Below are 22141 nucleotides of genomic sequence, written 5' to 3' on the forward strand. Positions count from 1 at the left end.
ACCTTTGGACAAGTACAACTACCTCCAACCAACTAAACGGTGTTCGATCTTCTAATAATGCCATCCTAGATAGATTTGCCTTTAAAAGAAGCACCCAATGAAAGACCTAGGTATTTCTTAGGCAAAGATGAGACCCTGCAACCAAAATCTTGGCCAAACCTTCTACATTATTGACAATACCAACAGAAACTAATTCTAATTTAGCCAAATTAATCTTCAAGCCTGAGACAACTTCAAAACATAAGAACAAACAACGCAAAAGACGGAGATGATCTAGGACAGTCCCACATAAAATTAGGGTATCATCCACACACCAAAGGTAAGAGATATCAATCCTAGCATCACTCCCAGTCCCCCACAGAAAAGCCAAACAACAAACCCCAACTCACTATTGCATAGGTCATTTTACCCAACGCCTCCATAACAATGACAAATAGTAATGGAGACAAAGGGTCCCCCTGTCTTAAGTCGCAATTACTTTTTTTTTTATAAGTAAAAATAATATCATTAGAAAAAACGCAAAGCGCAGTCAAGTACACATGGAGTATACAAAACAAGCGTCTAAGAAGGAAAAGAAAAAAGAACAAAGAAATCATTAAAGCTAATCACTAAGGGAGCTAGGAATGCAGCAATCCAAGAGAAGAAAGAAAAAAAGAAGAAAGTAATGAGCTCCTCAATCTTCCTTTATTTGTCCTCGAAATTTCTCTCGTTTCGTTCCCTCCACAAGCACCACAAAAGGCATAACCCAAGACTCGTGTATTTTGTAAATCTAGTTGTGGTTTAGCTCCTACACGAATTGGAGTTGTCTTGTGGTTGAACTTGCACCCGAAGTGGTGTTCTATATGTATTCTCTTTCTATTTCAATGAAATACTTGTTTAGTATCCTTCTCTCTGACTGGGACTCATCAGAACTCCATTGACTCCTTGTTGATTGATGGTACAATTTCTACCAACTGGTTGGAGATCAACGAGCACATTTTTCAGTTTTATAAAAAGTTGTACATTGAGCAGTTCAGTTAGAGGCCTTTGTCGGACAGTTTTTCTTTTGATCCTTTTGTCACCCCTCTCCTCCCCTGATCGATTCTAGATTCACCGAACCGTCTACAGTATCATGGTGCTGGGTTTTGATAGGTGTTTCCAAAGGAACTCTCGCCGGTATGGAAACAGGGTTTTTCCTCTCCTAGCATTCTAGGCTTCCAGAGGATGGAGCGGTGCTTCTCTATGGAAGCCAAACGCTTCTTCATTTCGGCGAAGTCTGAAGTGGCGGATTTACGTTTGGAGGAGAGGAGAAAGGGGTTTTGTGGGATCATTTTTTTGGGTCTTCAAAGTTCTATTTGGTTGCTGGAAATCGTCGAAGAGGCTGCGAAGTTTTCAGTGAAGGACTTTGTTAAGTATTTCCGGGAAGATGTTAAGGTTTTGATGGTTAGAGGGGGAGAGAACAAGTCTGGCCGCTACTTAGAGGTGGTGGTATTCACTGAGGGTGGTCGGAAAGGGGCTATTTGGCTCCCAGAAGGCCGTAAAGGTGGAGGGTGGGCTTGGTTTGCGAGTGAGCTGCGGAAGATGACATCCTTCCTTGTCTCGAAGGATCGTCCTGAGTCGTTCACTTCGAAATGGCTGGGTGCGTCTTCTAGTCGGCAGGATGGGTCTCCTTCCTACGCGGCCGTAGTTCGGGGGGTAGATGATTCTCTCGTCAAGCATGCAGGGATGCAACGCTCAATGGATGAGCCGAGTGGGTTGGATTTACTCCTGGAGTCGTTTAGGGTGGTCGATGAAGGAAGGAGAGCGGTGAATTGCTTTGACCTGGAGGAGCAACCGCACGGATCGCTGGAGATTGCCTCTTCACACGGCCTGCCGCCTGATCCGTTGGTTAAGGGTCTGAGTTTTCGTCCGCTGGGTAAGAAGAAGATTCACTGTGCTCATTCTGCACGAGGCGTGTCATCACTTTTGAATTTGAAATTGTATGGGTGGATACGCAAGCTTGTCAGCTCTACTTGGGCGTTGGGCCGGGTTGTTCGGAAGCATCTGGGCCGGTTTGCTGGGTTCGGTTTGGGCCCTAAGTGCAAAGGGTTCCGTTTGGGTCGATTTTTCCAGAAACCTTGTCTGAGACACGTTGGTAGAGCCCCTTTTCAGTCGGTTATCTCTGAGGATGAGGGTCCGGTGTCGTTGGCCGATCTTGGGCGTTCCTCTCAGCCGGAGTTATCGTCGCCTACAGTTTATGGGTTGGTTCCGGGGCGACAGGGACAAAACGACCCGTCGACGGCCGATCGTGGTCGAGTTTCTCAGCGGGAGATTTCATCGCCGTCAGTTTCTGGGACGATTCCAGGCTTGTCTCCTGTTCCAGTTTCGGCCTCTTTGCCTAGTTGTTCAAATCTTGTCGTTTTATCTCAAGTAGACACTGTCGAGCCGTCCCTTCCTTTCTCCTTCCCTCCTTCACTGGTTGCTCAAACGTCTTCGGCGATTCCCCTTGTTGGGTCTGGTCTTTTCGGTGGACATGGTCTTGATGCTGCCATCGTGCCTTGTTGCTCTGGGTTTGTCCCTCCTCCTCTCACAGGGGCGGCCGAGATGGGTGATAGAATTCGCTCTTCTCTCCCTGTGTTGCAGTCGTTTAAACCTTTCCAGCGTTATTACCGAAAAGCCAAGGATCTCAGGGAAGGTCAAGTGAAATGGAACGATGGGCTTCTTGCTGATTCCATGGAAGCTTTGAAGAAGACTGGCGGCTTTTGCAATAAGGCTTCGGTTGTAGAGCCTTATTCTAAGGAAGATTCTGCAGCTCCCCCTTTGAAGTCTTCTGAAGATACGACGAGCAATGAGAAGAAGGTAGTGAGTAATGGGAAGAAAGGCTTCCTTCGGAAAGGATTTCTCAACCAGAGGTCGTCTGTGTTGGCCCCTTCTACCAAGTCCTCCTTGCCTTCTGAGTTGGCCCTGTCTTCGACTCCGGAGGTCAAGGAAGTTGGTGTTGTGAGGGACAGCGGCATTACCAAGTATCAACAGTGGCCGGTTGGGTTCGATCATTCTGAGGAGGCCCTGGTATGGGAGCAGGATGAAGAGTCTTGGGATGGGGTGCCAATGGTTTGGGAGATGGATGATGGTCTTGATGTGGAGTCGTTGGCAATTCACGATGCTATTTCAGAGGATTTTTTTCGAGATCGTTTGGTAGCTCGCAAAAAGACTAAAGGCAAGAGGGAGCTTTTGAATTTGAAAAGCTCCGTTAACTATGGAGATGTGAGCGCTCCCTCAAGTCGCAGAAAGAATAGGATCCCTTGACGTAGGATTGTGTTCTCCTTGGTGGGTTTTGTGGTTTTGGGCTGTTCGGTTTGTAGGGTTTGTTTGGGATCCTTTAGGTTCTTTTGGGCTCTGCTTTTGACTAGTTTTTTGTTGCCTCTATGTATACTCCCGGTGTACTTAGGGGCGCTTTACGCTTTTAAATAAAACTTTTATTACTTATCAAAAAAAAAAGGCATAACCCAAGACAATTGAAGAGGCTGAAGATAGCATTCCATAAAGCGCATGCAACCTCCCAATGGAGAAGAAGGTGATCCACATACACCCCATTCATTTTGCACATACAACACCTATCAATCACAATGACATGCCTATTTCTAAGATTATCCTAGGTAAGGATCTTCCCGGTGTACTTCTAAGATTATCCAATGGAAAGGGTCTACCTCTTTGCAAGCAAGGACCAAAAAGATATAACATCAAACTTCCTTCTGTGAGAAGGAGACCACCAAAGCTGGTATTCTCCCTTCACTTCCCACTCTATTGGAATACAACAAGGTGAAGAAGGAAGCCAAGATGTCCACCTCCCAGTTGTGGGCCGCTTGAATAAAGCTAACATCCCACTAAAAAGAACCATTCTTCGAAAACAAGTGAGCTGCAACGAGCACATTCTTATCACGAGCTATACCATACAAAATCGGGAAAGCTTCCTTGAGGGACATCTCTCCACACCACACATCATCCCAAAATCTGATCATAGCCCCATCTCCCAAAATAAATCTAGTATGACTACAAAACAAACTCAACCCCTTCCTTATGTTCTTCCAAAGCCCCACTTTGTGAGATCCAGAGGGATCTAAGGAGCACCACCCGTCCCACGTAGTACCATGCTTAGCATCCACAATAGATTTCCATCAAGACTCTCTCTCATGCACATAAAGCCACAACCACTTCCCTAACAGAGCCCTGTTGAAGATCCTCAAATTCCGAATGCCCAAGCCTCCTTTAGAAATAGAGAGCAAACCTTGGAAAGGGTGCAACCTCACAATGGAGAAGAAGGGGATCCACATACTCCCCATTCATTTTGCACATACAACACCTATCAATCACAATGACATGCCTCTTTCTAAGATTATCCAAGGTAAGAATCTTCTCTAGCGCTGCCAACCAAGCGAAAAGAAACCACTTTCAAAGGAACCTTGGTCTGCCAAATACTTTTCCAGGGGAAAGGGTCTACCTCTTTGCAAGCAAGGACCTTATAGAAAGATATAACATCAAACTTCCCTTTGTGAGAAGGAGAACACCAAAGCTAGTCTTCCCCTTCACTTCCCACTCTAATGGAATACGGCAAGGTAAAGAAGGAAGCCAGGACGTCCACCTCCCATTCGTGGGCCGCTTGAATAAAGCTAACATCCCACTAAAAGGAACCACTCTCCGAAACCAAGTGAGCTTAAACGAGCACATCCTTATCACAAGCTATGCCATACAAAACCGGGAAAGTTTCCTTGAGGGACATCTCTCCACACCACACATCATCCCAAAATCTGATCATAGATCCATTTCCCAAAATAAATCTAGTATGACTACAAAACAAACTCCACCCCTTCCTTATGTTCTTCCAAAGCCCCACTTCGTGAGACCCAGAGGGATCTAAGGAGCACCACCCGTCCCACGTAGTACCATACTTAGCATCCACAATAGATTTCCACCAAGTCTCTCTCCCATGCACATAACATCACAACCACTTCCCTAACAGAGCCCTGTTGAAGATCCTCAAATTCTGAATGCCCAAGCCTCCTTTAGAAATAGGACCAAACCTTGCACCATTTCCCCCCAAAACCGCTCCTTCTCTGCAAGTACAGAAGAAATTCCCAACTAATGTGATCATAAGCTTTTTCTATATCCAACTTACAAAGCACACCTAGCCCCCCAAATCTGATTCTGCTATCAAGGCATTCACTAGCAATGAGAGCATGATCAAGAATCTACCTTCCCCGGATGAATGCGTTCTGACAATTGGAGATAATCTTCTTCAAAACCATTTCAACTTCTTAGCTAAAACTTTGTCAATGATTTTGTAAATACCACTCACTAGACTAATCGAGCGAAAATCCTTCATATCAACCGCCCATGGAATCTTTGGGATGAGAACAATAAACGTAGCATTTAGGCTTCTTTCAAACTTGTCTCTAGTATGGAAGTCATGAAAGACATACATAATGTCTTTTTTTAAAACATCCCAAGAAGCTTGGAAGAAAGCCATAGAGAAACCATCAGGACTTGAGGCCTTATCACTGTTCATAGCTTCCACAACCCCCAAAACCCCTCTATACGATCAACTAACAAAGAATCAATGGTGTTATTTCTTCTGTTATTTCCAAGCATAGTCTAGGAAGCCTCCTCCGGGACACTCCAAGAAACTTGGCTTTCCAATTCGGAGAGACAAGAAATATATCAATCTTAGACCACAAAGGCTGATCCGGATTATTCGATCAAGTAAAAGTCCCACCAACAAGAGGGAGATCTATCAGGCTCTCATAAAAAATGAACTATGAGAACTCCATCGTAGCTAGACTAATCCGGGCTTCTCCTGATCTCTCACTGGAGAACCAAGAGACGTTAAAATCTCCCCCTATGCAGAGAGGCGAATTCCACCAGCTAAGCAAACCCGCCAATTCATCCCATAAAAACCTCCTAATTCTCGTCAAAATTGGGGCCATAAACGCCCACAAAAGACAAGGTGAAATTATCTTCAACATTCCTAAAGAACAAGCAACATTAAGCTCCCCCACATACTCGCTGATTTTTTCCACCACCCTCCTTTCCCACATAAGCAAAATTCCACCAGAAGCCTCTCTAGAGTTAATACAACACCAATTGATATGGTGACCCCCCCCCCCCCCCCCCCAAAAGCCCCGAGCAACACTACTAGACATATCCTTCATCTTAGATTCCAGAAGACAAAAAACATCAGCCTTCCATTCTCTAAGTAAATTTCTAACCCTTAAGCATTTATCCCCTTCATTCAACCCTCTCACATTCCAAGATAAATTAGGCTTCATTAAGAACTGAGAAGCACCTACCCTTACCTCTTCCACGGCTTGCACTTACATCTTTAGAGTCATAATTTAGAGCAAGACAATCTGTTTAACCTCATATTACCTCTATTAGCCAATTTGGAATTGAAGGTCGATTCCTTTTGGAACTGGCTCACTTCAATGGTTGTCAACAATGCTATAAATTGCTACTCATAACCGTCACACGAGAGCCCCACCAGACAATATATCTCCTTCATACTTTGAAAAACGCAATCTGAACACTCCAACCTAGAGCAGTCAGACTTCCCAAACAAAGCAGGGGTACAGAACCTCAATGGAGTTCATACCATGGCCACTTCCTTGACAAAATATCCATATCCAAGCTTGGCAGCGGCTCACTCACAAATTAGCTATTCCCTTCTACAAAACCCAACTCCAACCCATCCAAAGCAGGCAAGGTGTTCCTAACCCCCTTATCAACATTAACACGAACCTCCCTCACTAACCCAGAAGAGGAACAAGAAGAGGAAACAGAAGTAGTAAGAGTGTAACCCAGAAAAGAGCTTAGTTTCCCCTCTTTCAAAACTAAAGCCGACTCAGCAGACTTTGGGTTTGCTCAAAACCCAAGTGGTCCTGCCTGACAACCAGCACCAACAAGCCTTGAAACTGCCTTACTGACTATAAAAGCCACTTCCCCACAGAACGCAACAACACCGGGATCACTATTGCCAAAGAGCCCAATCCTGGAACCATCCACCGATAACTTCTCTCTGGCGGTGTCTGAGAGAGGGAATTGATCAAGTGGCTTCGTAATGGATTTTGGGAGCACCACCTTAGACACAGAGTAAAAAGGGAGTTGGGCTTTCTGCTCTGAACCCAGTCACAGTGGAAGGCCCAGTGGCTCATTCTGATAAGTGTGGGGCCCAACCGCGCCGAGCAATGCAGCTGTCCTAGCCGTTGGTCATCTTCCTCCCCTGGGATTGGTGACAAAGAATTCCCTCACTGACGTTCCAATTCCTTTAGTTCAGTAATATCATTTCTTTTTTCAATGGACGGTTAAGACTTGAGAACAACTGGGGTAATGAAGAGAATGCTCACAATAAACATAAGTTCAATTGAAAAGGAAACATAGAGTAAAAAGGGAAACAACTCTGTATCTAAAATGACCAGAACAACCCAGTACAGTTATGGAAAAATAAGAGGTATAACAACAGGTACCTTCCGCTTTCCGACAAAGGTTTCTTGAGGCTTTCCAGCTCCACTCCAGGCTTCAAGAAATATCTTCCTGGAGCTTGAAAATTTGAACACTGCTCAAGATTGAATGAGAAGACATAAGATCACTAAATGTTCTTAAAATAAAAGCATCAAGGATGTCTCGCCACTAACTTTTTTTATAAAGGGCTCAATCTTCTTTCCAGAGTTGGGAATTGTATGTCCAATAGCTCCAACATTTCTTTTGCGTCCCGGTGTTTCCCGTACTGCACCAGTAGTCCTGGTTGGGATTTCTTTCTCAGAGCTAGTAGCAGCATTCTCTTTACTCTTCACCTGAGTGGGCAGTAGATCTTCTACGGTAGCATGACTCTTAGGTATATTTACACTCCCCAGTGGAGATGCTGGAGGAACCGATTGCTCCGGTGGAGATGGAAGAGGTGAAGATGAGTGTCTGCCCTTTGTAGTGGTTGTTGAGGATATTCCAGATTTATGGACAGACTTAGGGGGCCCGCTCACTGCAAATGGTGCAAAACAGTATAGTTCAAAAGAGGGGAAAAATCAATGAGATACCAAAGAGAAGAAATCAAATAATAAGCAGAACATTGAAATCTTATAATCATTTAAACTTAAGCATTAAAACAGAAAAATGCATCACACGAACTCTGATATCATATGAAAATTCAAGTCTCTAGGAGGCTTCAATCACCTTGAGGTGGTACAACTTTGCGTTTTTTAAATGCAGGCTCTTTCTTTTGTTTGTAATGCCTCCACGGATTAGCTGCAAACACAGGAATATTAGACAGTTCAGCTTTTGAATTTTTGGCAGAATATTAAATCAGCAGCAATTAAATAGTTACATATATACTTAACCTATTACTACTGCTTACAACAATACACTATTTAACTGTTGACTTTATTACTTCAAAAAGGCGTAGAGGACGCTAGAGTCAATATATGGACGCTAAAACGAAAAGAGGAAGAGATATGCTGTCAGGAGAGAGAGAGAGAGAGAGAGAGAGACGTTTATATCTTGTTACGTCTAAATGAAAATCTGAATAATGAACTTACTCTCAACAGCAGCTAATGCCTTTAATTGACTCTTCATAGACGGATTCCCATGGTCTAAGACAATGGCTCTGTTGTCAAAGGGAAAAGCAAAGTGTTAAACAATGTCAGTACAAAATAAAAACCAATCAGTTTAAGATGTCATTGACAATGGTAGAACTATAATTTAACCTTCCAACAAAAGTCATTGATACAGAAAGCTAGAATTCATTCACAGATATAATAGGATTCAATTATCGCCAAGTTTTTGCTACTAAAATGGCTAACAGCTACAGAAGGCTAAAGCCAGATTTTTAAGCATAAGAGTAAAATTGGGGAGAAAAAGTCCAAGCTTTCACTAGAAAGAATCTTCCAAAGCATCTGAACCAAAGGGAATTTCTCATCAGTTTGTTTCATGATAAAATGGGTACACCACAGAGAGGGAAATAGATCATCAGCCAGAGTATAGCTATATAAAGAGCAACATCACCAAGAATTATCACGAGATAATTGTAGATTGTACCACCAAATAACAGACAATCCAGATGCTGTTCCCAGGGAATCCACTATATTAAATGTGAAAGCTGCCAACTAATAAACAATTTATCTAATTTAAGGTTAGAAGATTCTTATAAAACAAAAAAGAGCAACAGAATATATTTATGTAATTGAACTTGTCAGGGTAAAAAGTGTCCAGTTCAAACACACAAAAATTAGAGCTTAGACTTCTCCTTATGCATCATATGCTGCAAAAGAGCAATTTTATTTTCAAAAAACTAGTAGCCAGAGAAGTTGCTGAATAGGAAACTACGCGCTAAATAATGGCAAACCTATTCCCACAAAGTGAAAAAGATTTTAAGTACATAAAATTATTTAGAATACATGATCGAACTAATACCAAACCTTTTTTTGATAACTTTGAAATATATAATTTTTTCTTTTTTATAAGTATAACTTTGAAATATTCAACTTAACAAAATACGTATTTATTTCTATCTTTGAATGGTAAGATCTGAACCTAGGACTCAATTTCCTAGTGAAAGATTGGGTGAAGCTCATTTTTGTCCCGCTATGGTGAATTTCTTTGATTTTATTTTTGAACAAGGCCTCATGGATATTCCCTTTGTAAGAGGGGACTTTTACATAGTCAAACAATCGGGATCTCCCATCTTGGTCAAGAATTGATAGGTTTCTTGTCTCTCCAGAATGGGAAGCCTAGTTTCCTGATTTATCTCAAAAAAAGTTGCCTAGACTCTGCTCAGACCACTTCCCCATTCTTCTTGATTGTGGTAGAAGATATTTTAAGTTCAAGAATATGTGCTTAAATGTCGAAGGTTTTATGGATAGAGTGAGACAGTGGTAGACTTATCATTTTCAAGGCTACATGGGCTTCATTTTGGCTCGCAAATTTAAGTCCTTGAAAGCTGATAAATCTTTTCTTACTTATCAAAAAAAAAAAAAAAGCATACGCCTTCTCCAAATCCAATTTGCACAACACCCCGAATTCCCCCGATCTAAGGCGACTATCCAAGCATTCATTAGCAACAAGCACTGAATCCAAAATTTGTCTACCTCCAATGAAGGCATTATGTGAATTGGAAATAAGCTTTCCCAACACCAACTAAAACCTGTTAGCTAGTACCTTGGAGATGATTTTATACACCCCACCCACTAGACTAACAGGCCTAAAGTCCTTCACATCCACAACAATTGTCTTCTTTGTAATCAGAGAAACAAAAGTTGCATTCAAAATTCTTCTCAAACTGTCGTCCATTATGAAATTCCAAAAACACGGGAATAATATCCTGTTTCACTACTTCCTAACACTTATGAAAAAAAAAAAAAAAAGGCCATAGTGAAACAAGGATACACTTGTCTAAGGGTGGAAGGATTACCTTGATCAAGAGCATCCTATCCAATTTGCCTACGTATTTCATGTTTCTTTTTCCCTTCCTTACTATGGCAGGATTTCTTATAGGGTGGGCTAGGTGAAGAGTTCAAATTTCACTCAGTAAATTGGTCCAAGGTTTGTTTCTCTAATTTCTAAGCGAGGGTTGGAGGTTCGAAACTTGCTTTTGTTTAACTGTGCCCTTTTAGGGAAGTGGTTATGGCGATATATGCATAAGAGAGATGCTTGTAGAGAGTTGTAGTGGATTCTCGTGGGGTTGGTGTTTTATTGAGGTTCATGGGTAGTATGGGATGGGGTTATGGAAAAAAAAAAAATTGATAAGTAAGAAAAGTTTTATTAAAAAAGCATAAGGTACCCCTAAGTACACAGGGAGTATACACAGTAACAACCAAACCAGCCCACAAAAAGAAACTCAAACACACCCACAAGGACCTAAGCCCTTAAACCCAAAAACCTCATGACCCACAAAAGGCACACAACACTACATCATGTGAGCCTTGCCTTTCCAACGCCTAAAGGGTGCGCTTGCGTTGCCGTAGTTAATGGAGCTTTTCAAGTTCAATAGCTCCCTTCTGCCTTCGGTCTTTTGGCGCGCTATCATTTTTTCCCAATGAAACTCCTCTTCAATGGCATCCAAGATTGCCAAGGACGGATCCTTGCCATGAACACCATCCATCGCCCAATCCAAGGGCATGTCAAGGTGTAAAATACCCAAAGGGAAAGGGGATTCTCCAACCTCCCCATTCCAAATCTCGTCACCGTGATCCTACACTACGATCACACCATCCGGGCCAACGCCTACCTGCCACTTCTGAGACTGTATCAGGCCATTAATCTTGGAATCCTCACCTTTTTCATCAATTGGAGTGTTGCAACCACCCAAAAGGGTTGGAATCCCTTTCATCCCAACTTCTTAGCGACAAGAGAAGATGGCGACGTGGTCGGCACTTCAGGCAAGAGAAGAGGTTGCACAAACAGACTCGGATTGAGGAATCCCCTTCGAAGGATACCCCTCGCCGGAACCGAATGCTTAGCAACATGGAAAAGTATTAGGACAGGATAGGGGGAGTTTTCTAGGCATACCACATTTAAGGTGGGAGACTGCTCCAATATTAGATTCATGCATGCCATGTGGTGCGGGGATCAGGTCCTCAAGGAAGCTTTTCTAGATTTGTATTGTATTGCTCGCATTAAGGACACTTCTATGGCAGATCATTTGGAGTTATCTAGTGGCTCCCATCAATGGAATGTACACTTTATTAGAGCAGCTCGTGATTAGGAAGTGGATGTCTTTGCTTCGTTTTACAATTTGCTGTACTCCTTTAGATTGAGACGGAAAGGTGAATACAAGCTTTGTTGGGCCCCTTCCAAGAGAGGGTTGTTCGACATTAGATCATTCTATAATGTCCTTGTCCCTCATTATTATACTCCGTTCTCTTGGAAGAGTATTTAGCGGAATAAGGTCCCCATGAGAGTGGCATTTTTTGCTTGGTCGACCGCCCTGGGGAGGATCCTCACCATGGATAATCTAAGGAAGCGACATGTAACTGTGGTCAATTGGTGTTATATGTGTAAGAGTAGTGAGGAGTTTCCAGATCATGTTCTTCTACACTGTGAGATTGCTAGTGCCTTATGGAGTGCTATTTCCAGTCGTGTTGTGCTAACTTGGGTTATGCCGAGAGGAGTGATAGACCTTTTCGCTTGTTGGAGAGGGTTGGGTGGCAGTCCTCAGAGTGTAGCGATGTAAAGGGCAGTATTGTCTTGCCTTTTGTGGTGTCTTTGGAGGGAAAGATATAGAAGTTTTGAAGACCGCAAGAGGATGGTGGTGGAACTAAAGTTTTTTTTTTGATAAGTAGAGAATTTTATAAAAAGCGTAAAAGGCGCCCCTAAGCATACAAGAAGTATACAAAGAGGAAACCAAAACAGGAGAGCAAGGGGAGGGAGGAAAAGCACCCGAAAAACCCAAAAACAGGAGGAAACCCAAAGACCCCTACAAAATCAGCCCACAAAACCTAGAGACTAAAACATCACATCAGAGGCCCTCTTGCCTTGCCCCGGTTAGAACCAAAACCCCTAGCATCATAATTAATAGTGCACTCTAGGTTCTTTACTTCACGACACCCTTTAAACTTAGGAGTAGAGACTGAAGCCTCTAGACGATGCTCTGCATCAATTAGAGCCATGAAGTCTAAAAAGGCCTTCTCATTCCCCTTGTGTGAGACCCGGGAGGACCACCAAGCTTTTCAAGACCACCTCCCCGCAAAGAATCATCAACAAAGGCTGCCCCGGAAGACTCGCCCACTTCTGAAGGAGAAGGAGCCGTGCCCCTTGGGAGAAGAAAGCCACGCCGAAGAAAAGGCTGACAACCCTCGTCTTGAGCAAGCGTAGACACTAACCCGTCCTTTGTTGGTTCAAATATGGGCTTGGAAGCAACCCCAAATGACGGCAAGGAAGAAGCCTTGGGAACACCGAGAGTCTCGAGAGCCTCCTCCAGCAGAAGCTTATCCAATTTGCCAACCTTATTCTTCCGGGAGTATTTAAGCACAGACTTGGATTCCGACGGGTAAATAGGTGCTCCAGACTCCGACATCACTGGGAGAGAAAAACGCAACCTTTCACCAAGGGCTGCCGCCTCTGATAAGCAAACTCCGGGGGCTAGACCAAACCCATCTAGAGCCGGAGAAGGAGCCAACAAATTGCAATAAACCTCAGACGAAGACGGCAATATAGGACCCTCACCCAGAGCAGATCTCACCAAGGAACCCGAAGACAGCTCAGCTGCAGAAAGCGTCGGGATGCAACCCACGGCTGACTGCTTCGGAGCAGCGGAAATCACCTCCACTAAAGCCGTCGGAGATGAGACCTTCAACGAAAGAGGAGAGTGCACAACAGACACCGAGCACTCACCTGACGAACAGCCTGAAGCAAACGGCACGATGCCCGCCGAAGCCGCCGGGCCCAAGGTCGAATCCGAACTCGCTCTCAAACCCACAGAAAAAGCGTTGGAGCCCCGTACCTGATCAAAACCTGACATGGAAGACTTCTTAGACCTACAGCCCACTCTACTGGACCTATCCCTAAAACGCCTCCAGCCCAACCCATAACCACTCTTAAGCAACCGACCCAACCCAAATATGCCCATTCTCCACTTCAGGCCAACAGAGGAGTGCAAGCCCAAAAAAAGCCTATGCTCACAAGCCCAACCAAGCCACGCTTCAAAAAGACCAAGAAGCTTCCCGAGAACCCCAAACTCCTTTGAGGCGTCACCATCACACTTCTTCGAGCATGCCAAACTGCCTCTTCCAGACACGAAACCCTCTGAAGCGTCACCTTCACCCACTGCAGCCCTCTGCATGGAACACATCAGACTGCACCCACAGGAACCTCGAATCTTGGAGCCACCAACAAGAGGGTCTTTACCCAAAGGATCAAAAGAAAAACACTCCATTGCGTAGCAGTCCACCGCCTACCGGATCATCTCCTGCTCCTGACCCAACGGAATAAGCTTCTCCATCTCACACCAGACCACAGGCACCGACTGAACCTGAGGCCAGTCAACTACGACAGGAGTACAGGACACCCCCCTAGGGGGTTCGCAGCAGCCACGCGACGCTCACATGACTGAAGACCAAGAGACGCAAGCTGATCAGATCCAACAAACTCTATGGAGTGCAGAACCACTCTTTACTTAGCACTCCTAGACGAGGAACTAAAGTTTTTCTTCTTCAATACTTTTTACCACAGGACAATTGCTTTAGACTATCATAATTTGCTTGGTTTTCATGATTTTCATGACATTTTTTTTTCCCTTTCTAGCTAGGTGTATCTCTTGCATACTTCTTGTCTACATGGGTTGCGCCTTTTGTGTTTTTTAATAATATTTCAATTACTTATCAAAAATCATTATTCCTACCCGACCTCTTTACCGCTTAAGCCAAGCATATATGCAAGTCTCTGAGTAGACACGCACATAACTTAGGTCTTCACTATATGAAGAAATAATCAACTTACAAGTAACATCTTAATTACTCAAGATCGGCGCAATCTATGATGCCAAAGTGCCGTATAGTAAAAAATGAAAAACCCATAAAACATACTTTTCAAAAACAACATATAAATCGGATGGTTTTTTTTTTATAAGTACTAAAAAAATCTATTAAGAACGCCAAAAGGGGGGCATAAAGTGCATAGTAGTATACAAATGGGATCACCCTAGCAAAAGAAAAAAAAAAAAAAATTCAAGAACTAAAATGAGAACAGCTAAAAAATCTAAGAAAGATGTTGAAGACAAATTGGAAGGTATTTAATAGCATGTGTACAAATTTATTGGCACATGATGAGCTCCTTTCAACTCTGGGAACAATAAATGAATAGATCATCAACCAATTACAAATTAGAGCTAATAGGGTTTTGCTTCAAAAGTGTTTCAAGATTTTACATTATTAAAGCTTGATTTTTAGCATTAACATCCATAACAAATGTCAATTGGAGTCAATCCACTACAGGTACTATACACCCACTATATCAAATCTATCCAAGGCATTTGGATAGTTAAAGAGAAGTTTATGCAGTAATGGGACAAATCCATTAACAAAAACAGAAACAAAAGTTAATTGCAAGTTGAAGAACACAACTAAAGCACATGATCACCATATAATGAACCCAAAAATTAAAGAATTATTCTTGATAATAATCAGACAACATACTTGCGTGATTTAAGCTTGCGCTCAGCTTCCTCTGACATCTTCTTAACATGGTTCTTAGTTGATTCATCCAATACACGCTGCACATTCAGCTTTCGCCAGGCAGACCCAGATTCAATAAGCAAACCATTTCCATCTTCACCGCTTTGGCATTCCTCATATATGTCACATAGGTCGCCAAATTCTCGTGACCATGTAAATCTAAACTCCTTCCCACCCACATCAATAACCTGATGCAACAATAGACCATTTACCGCTGATATCATTTTTTTTATAAGTAATTTACCGCTGATATCGTTAAAGGCCACAACCATAAAAATGGTAGAGCTACAAACAGAACATCAAAGAGAGACAGTGCAGCTTTGATGGCCAAAAATATACAAACTAGCAGCAAAATATAGTTATAAATTTAGAATATAAGATAGGCAAACGCCTCTCCACCCCCCCCCCCCCCCCCCCCAAACCAAAAAAAAAAAAAAGGAAAATGAAAATGAAAGCCCAAAAAAAAAAATGGCAACAACAATAACTACAGAAAAATCAATCATGCTTTTCGGACCACAATTGCAACTAAATGTTTTTTTTTAATAAGCAAAGGAAATATCATTAAAAGCACAAAGGCACATCTCAAGCACACATGGAGTATATACGAGAAACACTTTGCTAGAAAGAGAGAAGTCGAGAAAATCATGAAAACTAAGCAAATTAAAATCTAAAGTAGCTGTCCAATGATAAAGAGATTTTTTTTTTTATATAAGATAAAGAGATTTGAAAAAAAAAAAAAGATTTAAGTTCCGCCACCATCCTCTTACTGTTTTCAAAACTTCTATCATTTTTTTCCCTCCAAAGACACCTCAAAAGGCAGAACAAAACCGTCTTCCATATAGCTGTGCGTTGAGGACTGCCTCCAAACCCTCTCCAACAGGCTAGAAGGTCTACTACTCTCTTACGCATGATCAAAGCTAGCCCAGCACGACTGCACGAGTGAAAATAGCACTATACAAGGCACTCGCGATCTCACAACGCAAATAGAGGTGATCTACAAACTCTACTCTCTTACGCATACAACACCAGTCAACCACAATAACATGTTGTTCCCTTAAGTTATCTACGGCAAGGATCTTCCCTAAGGTGGCTGTCCAAGCAAAAAATGCCGCTCTCAAGGGAACCTTATTCCTCCAAATACTCTTCCAAGGGAAGGGAGGGGCTATCATGAGCAAGACATTGTAGAACAATCTAAAGTCCAACTTTCCCCCTCTTGGAGGATTCCCAAAGAAGTTTGTCTTCACCTTCCTATCTCAATTTAAAGGAGTACAAGTTAAAAAACGAAGCAAGGACATCCACTTCTTAGTCGTGAGCATCTCTGATAAAGCTTACATTCAACTTATGGGAATCATTGGATAACTTCAAGATACTTCATAAGCAAAGAAGACACGATGCATCTTAGAATACTGGCCAAGCCATCAACATTATTAACATTACCCATAGGGGTGTCGTCCGCAAACAAAAGATGGGAAATATGAATCGCACCAGAGTTCCTAGGCAGCTAGACCCCATAGAAAAGCCTGAGAGAAAGCCCCACCTACAATAGCGGAAAGCATTTTACTCTAAGCCTCCATTACTATGACAAATAGCAAAGGAGATGAAAGATCATCCTGTCTCAAACCACGAAAGCTACTGAAGAAACCAGGAGGAGTATCATTCACCAAAACAAAAAAGTACACCGAAGAAATACAATGTGCTATCCAATTACGCAATTTCTCCCCCAAAACCACACCTCATCAGTAAGTATAATAAGAACTCCCAGTTAACATGATCATAGGCCTTCTCATATCCAATTTGTAAACTTCACTTGGCTCACTAGACCTGATCCTACTATCCAGGCATTCATTTGTTGTAAGAACAAAATCTAGGATTTGCCTGACTGGCTACCTCTGACAAATGCATTATGGGGCTTCGAAATAAACCTCTCTACAATTCTTTTCAATCTAGTGGCTAGGAATTTAACAATTATTGTGTAGACTTCACCCACTAGACTGATTGGACAAAAAGCTTTAACATCAACAATCCCGAATTTCTTCACAATGAGAGCAATGAGGCTTTTTTCAAGTTTTACTACTAGCATGGAACTCATGAAACACCCTCATAACATCTTCTTTAATCACATACCAGGAAGTTTAGAAGAAAGCCATAGTAAAACCATCATGGCCCCACGCCTTATCCCAATTCATACCTTTTACTACCTCCAAAACCTCACTCTGCTTAAATGGACACTCTAACCAAGTGGCTTCCTCCTCATCAATGGAATAAAATGCAAGGTCATCCAGCTTGGGCCACCAACATACTGTTCGATAAACCATCTGTTATAGAAATGCACAATGTGCTCTTTGATCTCAAATTTATACGAAGTAGCTAAACCATTTACCAACAACGACTCGATGGAGTTATTTCTCTTATTCGAGTCAGCCACTCAATAGAAAAACTTTGTGCATTTGTCTCCCTCTCTCAACCAAAGCGCCCTCAATTTTTGCCTCAAACTTATTTCCTCCATAGTAGTAGCCCTCTCCAAATCACCGATAACTTTGTTTGTCCTCAACTTCTCTTCCTCACATAAATTTCTCTCTTCTGCCAAACCATCTAGAAAACATAATTCATCCAAGAGATGCTTTTTCTAATTCTCCACATTACCAAACACAAGCTCGTTCTAGGCTCTTAAATCAGCTTTCAAGGCTTTAAGTTTGCTAGCCAAAGTGTAGCTCGAGGAGCCTTGAAAATGATAGGACGTCTACGACTGACGCACTCGATCCACAAAACCTTCGGCCTTTAACCACATATTTTCAAACTTGAAATATCTTCTACCACACTGAATGCCTCTACAATCAAAAAGAATAGGAAAATGGTTTGAGTAAAGTCTTGGCAACCTCTTTTGCAACATATTAGGGAACTGGGCGTTCCAATCCAGAGTTACAAGAAACCTATCAAATCTAGACCAAGAAGGCTGCTCTCGTTATTTGACCATGTAAAAATCCCTCCTACAAGAGGAATATCCATAAGGCCCTGGTAAAAAATGAAGTCAGAGACTCCACCATAGCGGGACAAAGACAGGCATCACCCGATCTTTCACTAGGAATCGAGCAACATTAAAGTCCTTAAGCCCCCCCCCCCAAATAAGTTCCACCAACTAATTAAGCCAGCTAATTTCTCCCATAGATACCTCCTATCACAATCAGAGTTAGGCCCATAGACACCTGTGAAAAGCCATCTTCAACATTTCTAGAAGAGTAAGCCACAGTAAACTCCCCCACACAATCATAAATTTTCTCCACCACTCTCCGATCCCACATCACCAAGATTCCACCAAAGGCCCCTCTAGAAGCTGAATAACACCAATCCATGTAACGACATCCCCACAAACTATTCATTACACTATTGGAAACAAGCTCCAACTTAGATTCTTGTAAACATATAATATCTGATTTTTACTATCTAAGTAAGTTTTTGACTCAAAGGCATATGTCATCTTCATTCAACCTTCACACATTCCACGACAGGAACTTAGGCTTCATAATTACCAAGCATTGCCCTCCCCTTAGTTCTGCCATGACTAGAGCTACCCATTTTCGAATCATAATTGATAGCGCAAGATAATCTTTTTAGTTCTTTGTTTTCAATTTTCTCTATTGCCAATTTTGCCTAGTTAAGTTCTCTATTTTCTGTCTTTCCCCTCCTAACGATCAAATCAAGAGGCCTAGAGATGATGGCGACTAACACAACCTTGTCACCAGCAGAGTCTAAGGGAGTGGGGAAAGACAAGAGCTATGACTAGGTAGTAGAAATCTCTATCATGCACAACTAGAGCCTGACAGGCAGCTGTGCATCGCCAGAACGCTCCAACATGGTCTGAGCACCTCCCACACCGCCAAAGATAACCGACGAAGCCATCAGAGCCCTGCTAGATAAAGAGGAGCTATTGGCCGCCTGACCCACTCCCCAGCCCGAGCCTCTACCCCAAGATGGCATCTCCCCAACCCATGTTCGTGACCCACTTAAACGTGGGCTTCAGATGAAAAGAAGGCTTCAACTTGCGATGGTTCAGGCCTTTGTTTTGTTTAAACAGATGGGCTTTGATATGCACTTTCGTGCTAAAACCAAAATTAGAATAGGCATGCGCTAAAGATGAGCCCACAACACACTCTATTGAAACCCAGTCCTTAACAGCAGTTGACTTTGAAGCGGTATGGGCCGAAGTTGATGAGTTGGGCTTCTCCTTAACAACATCGGCCTCATCTGCTTTTTTAGAAACCTTTGACCCCATAGAGAGCAGGCCCACATACACATTTGCTAAAACCCGGTCCACTTCCTCTAAAAGATCCTCTAACTTTCTTCTAAACTACGAAGGGCCTCATTTAAATCACCATTCTCTCGACCTGCCACATTGCTAGTTTGAGCAGGAAAATAGGGAGTGGGTACCACAATGTTGCAACCACGAACATTGTCCATTTGCACCTTTGATTATATGTCCTCATTTGTCTTTGCATGGCCCAAAGGAACTGTCGTGCTCTGCCCTTGGGAACCCAGGGCTACTAACACCCCTAACGGCGAAGTGCCCCCTGCTTCAGCCTAAGACCTCTATAAAAGATGACCCAGACCATCTACGTCAATTGCGGTGCTTGTTCTTATGTTTTGAAGCTATCTCAGGCTTGAAGGTCAATTTGGTTAGTCGGAATTAGTTCCAGTGGGTAATGTTGATGATGTGGATGGGTTGGCTAGTATTCTGGGCTGTGGGTTTTCCTCTTTCCCTTTTAAGTATCTTGATCTTCCGTTGAGGGCCTCTTATAAAGCTAATCTATTTGGAACAATGTTATTGAAAAGATAGAGCATTAGTTGGTTAGTTGAAAAATGATGTATTTGTCTAAGGGCGGTAAGATTACCATTATTAAGAACACACTTTCCAATTTACCTATGTATTTCATGTCCCTCTTTCTCCTCCCCACGAATGTTGCAAACCATATTGAGAAGCTTCAACGTGATTTCTTATGGGGTGGGCTAGGCGATGAGTTCAAATATCACCCGATAAGCTGGACCAAGGTTTGTTCTTTGATCTCTGAGAGAGTATTGGGGTCTGGAACTTATTGTTCAATCGTGATCTCCTAGGAAAATGGCTATGGCGTTATGGGCATGATAGAGAGAGGCTTTGTAGAGAGTTGTGGTGGACTCAAAGTTTGTCAATTCGTGGGGTGGTGGTGTTCTAATGAGCCTCTACAGGCACATAGGGTGGGGTTATGGAAAAATATTAGGAGGGGTTGGGGAAAGCTTTCAAGTCATACCAGATTTGAGGTGGGAGAGGGCTTCAATGTTAGATTTTGGCATGATCTGTGGTGTGGAGATATGACCTTAAAGGATGCATTTCCAGTTTTATTTGGTATTGTGTGCGTGAGGATGTTGTTGTTGCGGCGCACATGGAGCTTTCTAGTGGTTCCAATAAGTGGAACGTTAGCTTCACTAGAGTAGCTCATGATTAGGAGGTGGATGTCTTAACCTTGTTGTTCATGGTGCTGTACTCAGTCAGAGTGAGACGGGTAGGTGAAGACAAGCTTTGGTGGGTCCCCTCTAATAGAGGAATGTTCAATGTATGATATTTCTAGTGTCTTGGGTTGTGATGTTGGCTTCCCTTTTTTTTGGAAGAATGTTTGGCGGACTAAGGTTTCCTTGAGGGCGCCCTTCTTTTCTTGGTCGGTGGCCTTAGAAAAGATCCTTACCATGGACAATCTTAGGAAACGGCATATCATTGTGGTTGATTGTATTATACATGTAAAAGGAATTGAGAGTCCGTGGACCATTTTCTACTTCATTGTAAGGTTGTCAGTGCCCTGTGGAATGTTTTCTTCAATCGATTTAGGTTGTCATGGGGTTATGCCTAGACGAGTAATCAACTTGTATGTTTGTTGGTGGACTGCTAGCACCCGGAGTGTTGTTGTGTGGAAAGATGATGTCTTCGTGTCTTTTGTGGTGTCTTTGGAGGGAAATGAATGACATAAGTTTTGAGGATAGTGAGAGGACATTGGAGGCGTTTTACGCTTTTAAGGCTTTTTTCATAAGAACTTTGTTTCTTTGGACAGCTGCTTTTGTTTCTTTGGACAGTTGCTTTTGTTTTCCCTTTGGTGATTAATTATCATGATTTTCTTGTTTTGTTTTCTTCTTCTAGTTAGGTATTTTCTCTTGTATTCTTCTCATGTACCTGGGGCGTCTTACGCTTTTAATGATACTTCGATTACTTATCACAAAAGATCTCCTATCTGCACCTTTGACCCGATAACACCAAAGGAGCTCACCCACGTCGTAAGCCAACAAGCCACCAATGGGTCAATGGGGAAAAGAAACTCCTCTCCCCTCGCAGAAAGGCAAGTTAAGAAAAGCCATTACCTTTCTTAGTTTAGAGGCACAACTTCTCCAACCGCTTCTATCGTGCCCCTCTAGAAATGCAATGAAACCTCGCTAACCTCCACCCTCATACTACGCCACTACCAAATACCATCCAAACCTGTTACCACGGTTGTACTAAGTAGGCCTTTTGCCCATCCCTCAGTGATTTAAAAATCTCAGACAACACTTCCTCATTGACCATCTTCTACACAGAATTCTTTCTTCTTCTTTTTTTTGATAAGTAATTGCAATTTATAAAAACAAGCGCAGAGGGGGGCAACCTTATACACGGGAAGTATACAAGAGAACCCCTAAAAAGGACGAACAAAGAATAATTTTAAAAAGTCTACATAAGTAAAAACATCCAAACTATGATAGGACGCTATCCAAATATATAACGTATTGAGCAACCGCTTCCGTAGCTCCACCATAGATGTCTCTACATCTTCAAAAAGCCGCACATTCCGCTCCCTCCAAATACACCACAATAAGCACAGAGGAGCTAACCGCCAAGCTTCTTTAGCACAACCACACCCTATCGCCGGCCCCCAACTATTCAACAACTCCAACACCGATCGTGACATAACCCACTCTAC

The 22141-nt window shown here is 42.7% G+C and overlaps 1 protein-coding gene across 1 annotated transcript in view; it reads right to left on the reverse strand.

Annotated features, from left to right (window-relative positions):
* Positions 1 to 22141, reverse strand: part of LOC133864783 (uncharacterized) — a 36533-nt gene that overhangs the window by 9492 nt on the left and 4900 nt on the right. Inside the window, exons 2-6 of the mRNA XM_062301195.1 lie at positions 15129 to 15355; positions 8538 to 8605; positions 8176 to 8247; positions 7644 to 7984; positions 7476 to 7564 (exon numbers count right to left, since the gene is read on the reverse strand). Coding sequence (XP_062157179.1) covers positions 7476 to 7564; positions 7644 to 7984; positions 8176 to 8247; positions 8538 to 8605; positions 15129 to 15355 — 797 coding nt within the window. The remainder of the gene's footprint in view (positions 1 to 7475; positions 7565 to 7643; positions 7985 to 8175; positions 8248 to 8537; positions 8606 to 15128; positions 15356 to 22141) is intronic.

The sequence above is a fragment of the Alnus glutinosa genome, chromosome 3, assembly GCF_958979055.1.
Source record: "Alnus glutinosa chromosome 3, dhAlnGlut1.1, whole genome shotgun sequence".
Taxonomy (NCBI): Eukaryota; Viridiplantae; Streptophyta; class Magnoliopsida; order Fagales; family Betulaceae; genus Alnus; species Alnus glutinosa.